The sequence below is a fragment of the Musa acuminata genome, chromosome BXJ2-2, assembly GCF_036884655.1.
Source record: "Musa acuminata AAA Group cultivar baxijiao chromosome BXJ2-2, Cavendish_Baxijiao_AAA, whole genome shotgun sequence".
NCBI lineage: Eukaryota > Viridiplantae > Streptophyta > Magnoliopsida > Zingiberales > Musaceae > Musa > Musa acuminata.
This window is the reverse complement of record NC_088339.1, coordinates 20,787,640-20,795,724: the sequence shown is the minus strand read 5'-3', so window position 1 is coordinate 20,795,724 and position 8,085 is coordinate 20,787,640. Positions and strand designations below refer to the sequence as shown.

The 8,085-nt window shown below is 35.5% G+C and overlaps 1 protein-coding gene across 1 annotated transcript; it reads left to right on the top strand.

The window, feature by feature from the left end:
* Positions 1–634: 634 nt before the first annotated feature.
* Positions 635–6,164, top strand: LOC135605287 (uncharacterized). The gene is made up of 5 exons (XM_065095202.1): positions 635–955; positions 1,998–2,177; positions 4,086–4,212; positions 4,387–4,500; positions 5,791–6,164. The coding sequence occupies exons 1-5, from the start codon at positions 806–808 to the stop codon at positions 5,904–5,906; spliced, it is 687 nt and encodes a 228-aa protein (XP_064951274.1). The 5' UTR covers positions 635–805; the 3' UTR covers positions 5,907–6,164.
* The last annotated feature ends 1,921 nt before the right edge of the window (positions 6,165–8,085 follow it).

Genomic DNA, 8,085 nt, shown 5'->3' with positions numbered 1-8,085 from the left:
ACACCGGACAATCCTAACCACATGAGTCTGGACCACATCGGGCTACTAATCAATATATTAATGACATTTTCCCATAACAAGTTCTATGGTAAGATGTCCATGAATTTTTGAATAATTTTCAAAATTTAACCATTAAATCAGAATTTAATGATGATTAGAATTGCGTACATAAAATCTATCAATAATTAGACCTACTTGTGATGTGTTATATATACGCATTACAAGTCGAATTCTCTCATTTGAATAAAATGTAATCGATGTATTCAAAGATGATGCGGCATAATGGCATATGAATTGCGTATACGTGCCATTCAATTCCAACCCATATTATAGGAAGGTTTGACATATTCTTTCAAAGTTTAGAAATAGCATATTTTATATCCTTCTAATTAACACAACATATATGTATTTTGTTCAAATATTTAATGATAATATTTTTGAAAGAATATTAATATTACTTGAAATTTCAATGTCGAAATGTATATATATATATATATATAGAAGAGTAAACGTGGAAACTTAATCATACATATAATTTTCTTCATTAATAAAATATATAAAAATTAATATAAAATTCTACTAATTAAACTGTAATGTGGTGTAAATAACGGAAGCTGAAGGGCAATTTAGGTAATAAAAACCAAAAGCTCCCCGAGAGCGAGGCGCGGAGAGAATCGCCTTCTCTCGAAGCGTCTACAAAACCCTAGACGAGGAATCCGATCGATCGTCGATTCCTGAACTCCCATCGCAGCAGAATTCCTCCGCGATCCATCTCCTCCTTGATTCTTCATTCGGGATAAGAAACATGGTCGTCATCGAGCCGGAACCGGACGCCACGGAGACCGGAGAAGCCACCGATGCCTCCCACTCGAGATCCGTGGACGCTTCTCATGGGGGAAGTTGCAGCGATGAGGAGTCCTTCGAGGACGCTCTCACCGAGGAGCAGTTGAGGGAGGTCCTGTCTCATGATCTCTTCTTTCTTACTGATTCGATTAGTCTTTCACGTTTGTTTGAATTCTTCTGTATCGTCGTTGAGATTCGCTTCTTCTGATTGCTTTCTTGAATACAAAATGCTCGTAAAATCATCGATCTTCATTTAGTCTGTTATCCCATCCTCTTTTAGTTGGGTGTTTTTACGTTGTTAATTAGGCCATGCTGCAAATGAGATAACCTGGATCTTGCCTCGGTTTTATCTGATAATTTCGTTAGAGAAATGTTTGGTACGGACTTGGATTGTTATGGATTGATTGTGGCTTCTGTCGGATGACATCTAGAGGAGGATATAGATAATTTCCCATGTTAAATCGGTTGCCCAATTATTGAACTACCAGAATTTCTGTTGAAACTTGAAACTAGGTTGAGCTGTGCGGAATATTGGCAAGGAAGAAACTTGAGATATGATCAGTGTTCAAATAGCTGTTTGATCATTTATTTCACTTGATACCAATTCTTCTGCTAGTGTGAAATTTTTGTTTCCTTCTTGATATATTCTTTTTGTACACTTAGATGAATGATGATGGAGAGGAGTAAGGGCTTTCTTAGACCTTATTTCTTGAATAATCCTGTTGTACACTTAGATGAATGAGGATGGAGAGGAGTTAGGGCTTTCTTAGACCATGTAAATTTGTTGTTACTTCTGATCCACATGATACTGTATCATCTTTAATGGATATATGGTTGGCTTCATTAATTACTTGGATTTGCATTAGCCCACATCAATTTATGGAATGATTTAGTTCTTCATCTTATAGGGTCCTTTCTTAATAGAAGCACTAAAATGTAAAAAAATAAGTTTGTTTTCAGCAGGGTTCCTGAGAAAAGCATTTCATAATTTTATTCTTGGTTCCGTTCTAGATACTTTGGAAAAATTTTGTGTTCACATTGGATGTAATTCGTTGCTAGTTTTATGTTTGATGGATTGAATTTCTTTTTGTAGTATAAAATCAGATCCTAGTTACTAAAACATGTCACCGTTCTTCTTTTCTTTGTTGATGCAGAAAGCTCTTAAGCAAGCAAATGATGCAAAAGAGGAAGGGAACAAGCTTTTTAGGACTGGTCAATATGAGGATGCACTCCTGAAATATGAACTTGCTTTGCAAATTGCTTCAGAGGTGACTTCATCTGTAGATGTATGCTCTATGTGTCATGGGAACCGGGCTGCTTGTTTCTTGAAATTGGTAAGTCATTCTTTCGGTGTAAATGATGATGATGTTAATGATATTGGTACAAATAATTCCTCTTTTATTTTGCCATCGTTAAGTCACTTATGTGAGGTCTCAATAAAGACGGTTAGGAGTGTTATAATAGTGCAAGGCAGTGTGACAAGCACTATACGTGCCAACTATTTTTTGTTGTTGAAAAACTTTATTTATTGAAAATTCACCTTAATTTTTCAAATTACCTGAACAAGCAACAAGGGGTATGTTTATGTTGGATATTATTTTGTGTATGTGGCCACTGATAGCTTTTTTATTTTTAGATTATGAGGTCATTTTGATGTCTTTATGTGGCTAACAATAACCTTAAATCATCATCAGATTTTAATGCCTTATTTGCTGCCGAAGTTAGTAATATAATTCAGTTGATGGATCAGCATGCACTTTTGCCCTGGTTACAGTATATTTTAAAGTACGAAGACAACTGCTGCAAGAGTTCTTGTTTTTCCTTGGTTTTGGAGAATTATTGTATAATGATAGTCTAATGGTTTTTAGAGTGGATCTTTTTCCTTCTAATATTGTTCGTTGAAGTACTCTTACTCTTTTATGATTATTTAATGATTTTCATGGTCTAATTTAAGACACAGTGTCCTAAAGTCATCTTGTTTTATCTTTAGGGAGCCAGTTTACTGAAAACTCAAATTTACTTGCATTTTAACAAATATCACACCATCAGAGTTGGCATAAATGTTGTGTTGATGAAATCAATGATCCCAGAACTCTAAAGATTCAATTTCATTTGTTATTATTCAACAGAAGGGGAGACTAAAGATATTGCTCATGGATTTAGAGTTCAAATGACGAGAGTGGAGAAGGATGTCTTTGGATGTTATGATTATTTGTTATGTGATCACTGTGTGTTCCTTGGACTAAAGACTTTTTTAAGGCAATTTTACATGGTTCTTTACTTTATGGATCGGAATCCTTGTTGATCAATGTTAATTATATGAGAAGTCGAAATGGATGTACTGTGGACTATGGATTACCAGAGATCAAGGATAAAAAATATTTATATTCATGAATGATTTGGAAGAATCTCAATTGAGGATGAAACAAGGAATCCCTCAAGGCTTGCACATGTTAAAATATATTTAAATATACTAGTTAGGTGATGTGAGTCTTTTCAAACCAATGATGCAACAGGAAGACCTAAGGTGATATTTGAAACTATAAAATGTCATGTCTCTTTGTATTCAATTTTTCTCCATGGTGTTCAAAATAATTCATGTAGCCAGGCCCTAAGAGTTAAGATTTATGATTAATCACAACCTTTGCAAATGGAAACTAACGGGTGGTCAAATTGGCAACCGATGAACTGAATATTGAGATGATACCTCATACATATCTCACATTATGTTGATCTGTTTTCAATAAGGTTCATGATTTTGAGGTTGTTAAATACATACTACCAGCTTCTTATGTGCCTTAAATTTATGATGGTGGGCCTTGTATAGCTAAGATGAGCTATGCATCACTGTGTGATTGCCCATCTTGAACTGGTACTCCATGATGTTCTTATGGATTTGTGTTTCTTTAATTGGTCCTGTAAGTGAGATTTTTACAACTCCCTTTTGTTTTGCCATATCCATTGACTTTGTTGTTCTACTTGAGCCCTATTTTCATATTTTAGGCAGACGATATGATGACTGACACATAACCTGCTTAAAAAAAATCTTATTTGACTGTTTGGTCGATAAGTGGTACTATTAAGCAAGGGCAACAGAGTCTACAGCTGGGAGACTGCTTTTCTGCTATCGGATGCATTAGCAAGCTACCGGGGATTATTTGAAGCAGATGCTGCACATTCTGTAGGTTAATATATCTTGTTCACTAATGTTTTCCTTTTTTGTTTGTATTTTCCCTTCTCAGGATAGGTACAAGGAGACAGTACAAGAATGTACAAAAGCATTGGAATTGAATCCATCCTATATAAAAGCACTATTTAGAAGAGCTGAGGCACATGAAAAGCTTGAAAACTATGACGAGGCTATTGCTGGTAAGTTAGAACGCATGAAGCGTGGGTCTTGGGGAATTATTCTGCTACAAAAATTTGCTATATAATTTTTCTGTTGTTTTAATTGCCAATTGTCATTGTGGGTCAGTGAAACATGGCTTCCTGATGATTTCTGAATGTCTTTATTTTTTATTCTTTTGCTTAATATCCCTCCAGACATGAAAAAGGTTCTTGAGTTGGATCCTGCAAATGACCAAGCTAGAAAGAACATAAGACGGTTAGAACCAATTGCAGCAGAAAAAAGGGAGAAGATGAAAGAAGAAATGATTGGTAAGCATGGTGCATTTATTTCTGTCCATATATGTATATATACTAAATTGATGCAGTTGAAGGTTTGAGTATTTAGTATTATATTTTCCATTACCATTTGATTATTTAATTTTGAAGCTATGATTTGAGGCTTGTTCTGAATTAGTTGCTGACAAAACAAGCAAATATGTGGAATGTTCGACTTGATTACTATTTGCTTTCTTTATCATTCGCATGTTTGCTCTAATAAATTATTATGCTGCTTTTTTTTAACAAAATATTAAGATAAATCCAAAATGAGAATCATTATGCATGCAATATGCTTAAATTTTCTTGTAGAAACAAAAGTGCTAACTGGTGTATGATCAGCAAGTCTGGTTTTTCAGCCCCATAGTATATCTGTAACATGAATAAGTTTCAATGTGCTTGCAAAAAATATAACAGAAGCAGCTGCCATAAGCTATAATCCCCCAACATTCTCAAGCTGATTTCATGGATGTTTGTTTGCATTTGAATGCTGGTAATGCAAAAATATTTTAGATTCATATTCGTATTGTTTGTGAGGTCTCTAGTTTGTGTCTCTGGTCAGTTATAGTTATTCCACTACGTTTGAACCATCTTATTCAATTTAGTACATTGCATTAGATATTCACTTACTAGATTGCATATTGCTTTTTTGAAGTTGGTGCAGTCAGTTCTAGTGCAAGAAATGACTGCCGTTTTTCGTCTTGGTAGTTCCATTTTAGGGTTGTTTACATATATATATATTTTTAGCATACTTGTTGTTTGATTCAACCCTGTGTCATCAATATTTACATCCTAAATTAGTTCTTTATTTTTTCATTCTAACCTTTACAATAATGGAGTTCCAACAGAATACGAATATTTGAGGAACTTAATAATCTTTGTATCATAATAATGTATGGATGGAACTTTTCTGTCACTCCATGAGAAATAAAAAAGAGCATTGAAACAAGAATTTTTTATTTAAGAAATGAAAAAAGAAAAAATAAATGTAAGCAATGGGATATGCTAAATGCTATTAGAGTGGCTAATAGTCATGAACAAGAAGGGGCTGGAATGCAATACTAAAGAGAGTGATTTTGTTGTGATATAAATATTGATAAGGCAGGTTTAAATTGTAAGCCAAATGGAGGGACTTACATGTAGGTAGGTTTTCAATGGTAGTTTGAACCAGCTCCATTCTTCCTTTTTTGACAAAAGATTGACATTTGGTTTTGGGATGAAGTTGCACATGGATTATTTTGGATATCTTGAATGTTGCATTCAAGTTTTTTGAAATCATTGCAGGTAAGTTGAAGGAGATGGGGAATTCTTTGTTGGGACGATTTGGCATGAACCTCGACAACTTCAAAGCTGTAAAAGATCCAAACACGGGCTCATATTCCATCTCTTTTCAGCAATAGATGATGCAATGGTACATTTGGTAGACCAAAACAAAGTTGTGAAATGCATTTTGGTGCTCTCTGTCAACATGGACATAACCTATTATTCCATCTCCGTTTAATCAGTTCACTTGTTCAGGTTTGATTTATGCCTATCTCATTTGCATTTCTATATACCGTCAAGAAATATTGGTCTGGAAATTGTTAGTGCAGTGCAGATGTAAGTACGGTTGTGTTTCTTCTTTCTATTTCCTTGCAAAGTATACGTATCTTCATCAAGGAACATTACATGGCAAACCATTTGACGTGGTTTTCTTGGTGGACTGATACAAAGTGGTGAGCTGCATTTTTGTGCTGCCTGTCAGTGTGATCATAACTATTCTTCTCTCTCTATTTACTCGGTTCACTTGTTCAGCTTTCCGTTATATCTGCCTCATTTGCATTTTTATATATCGTCGGATGGTGGAGTGCAGGTAGTCAGGAATTATGGATCTGATCCTTCTTTCTATTTCTTTACAAAATATGTTTGTTCGACTACGGACACACATCGGCTTTTCTTTGGACGTCAGAAATTAGAGGTTGTGTGCAAAGTAGTGATCCAAAAGGATTGGATTCGTTTATTGAAGTGATACAGGATAGGACATTCGATGATTTTTTTATAAAAAAAATCTCGAGCTTTTATATTTTTGTGTCTTCTTTTTATTTTATTCTTGTATTATTTTCTTGCCTTCATCTCGTGTTGCACTCTCATGTTGCGAGGCCTTAGGTGTTGTTATGTCACGTTGTATCATTTTGTTGAGAGACCTCACTTTGAGCTCTCGTTGAGTGCACTCATGTTGCTCAGGCCCTTGTCTCTATCGTGATCATCGATCACGATGGATAGGATGGAGGTTAACGAAACTGAGGGCAAGGGTGGCATGACTTTAGCAGTGAGAGCACGAGCAGATGTGATGGATGAGGGCGAGATTGGAGGTGGTAGACGAGGGCATTGATCACGAGGGAGGTGAGGGCATCGGCACAATAGACAAGTGCTTTGGGTCACGATAGAGGTGAGGTCATGATCACGATAGGGTGAAGACGATGATCGATGAGACGGAGACATCAGTAATATTATCTTCTAGAAAGGGTAGGATGTGAAAATAAAATAAAAAAGAATGCTAAGTGGGAAAAAAAGTGAAAAATTAAGATTTTATAAAGAAATTTGCCCTAGCATATTTTCAAAAACTCTATTGAAATTTCGGACAGTCTAATACTAAAGTTAGCATGAATGTCCGACAATTATCTATGTATATATTTGTAATATAAATGTATACTAAACAAGTTCAACAATGATTAGATGTTGTGATTGTTAGGGAAATGCATTTAAACTCAGAGAGGTGAGAGTAGTAGACAATTAAATCAATAAGTAATAGTAATAAAAAGTATTAAAGAAGTGAACATCAAATTTATAGTGGTTCGATCGTCGTAATCTACGTTCACTCTCGATTCCTTTCTGTTGAGATTATTGGCTTTCACTATTGATTTTCTTTTCAACGGGTGAAGATTAACTTCCTTCTTTACAACTCTTTCTCCATTTCACAGGCTCGAGAGAATTTTTACACCTCTTTTTTATACTAAAACAGACCTCATTTCTCTCTTAGAATAGGAGGAAGAGATTCTATAGAGAGTTTACATACTTTTTTTCTCAAATATACTTTCCCCTTTTCTATTTTTTTTATTGCTTACCCAAGTAGAAATAATTGGGGTATTTATAGGCCCCAAATGACTTTAAAAATGATACTAAAAAAGGTCATATCCCGGGTTTCCGGGGTCTTAGCAATACCATCGCCTATGTTAGGCGGTGTCATTGCCCAGTTTAAGCGGTACCACCACCTTACACATGGGTGACCATGTACTGGCGGTACTACCGGTAGTTTGGGCGGTACCACCACTTGACACTAGCGATACCACCTCTTGACACTAGTGGTACCACCGTCGGGTCTTCCAAAAAATGTACACTTCATATGTTTCCGCTCATAGGCCATTCCACCACCTAGTTTGGCAGTGCCACCGCTTGACCTAACTCTGGGTCATTGAATGAGCTTTCAAATGGGCCCAAATCATCCTTGACTCAAGCCCAATGGGCCCCTAATTGAGTTAGCATGGTTATACCCGAAACTAACTCAATTAAGACAAACTATTTCGATCTAGATACATATGA

Excerpts from the sequence above, each read along its gene's own strand:
- LOC135605287 (XM_065095202.1), top strand. The coding sequence starts at position 806 with ATGGTCGTCATCGAGCCGGAACCGGACGCCACGGAGACCGGAGAAGCC. Across the intron at positions 2,178-4,085 it reads CTGCTTGTTTCTTGAAATTG|GATAGGTACAAGGAGACAGT; the intron begins GTAAGTCATTCT and ends TTCCCTTCTCAG. Across the intron at positions 4,501-5,790 it reads GATGAAAGAAGAAATGATTG|GTAAGTTGAAGGAGATGGGG; the intron begins GTAAGCATGGTG and ends AAATCATTGCAG.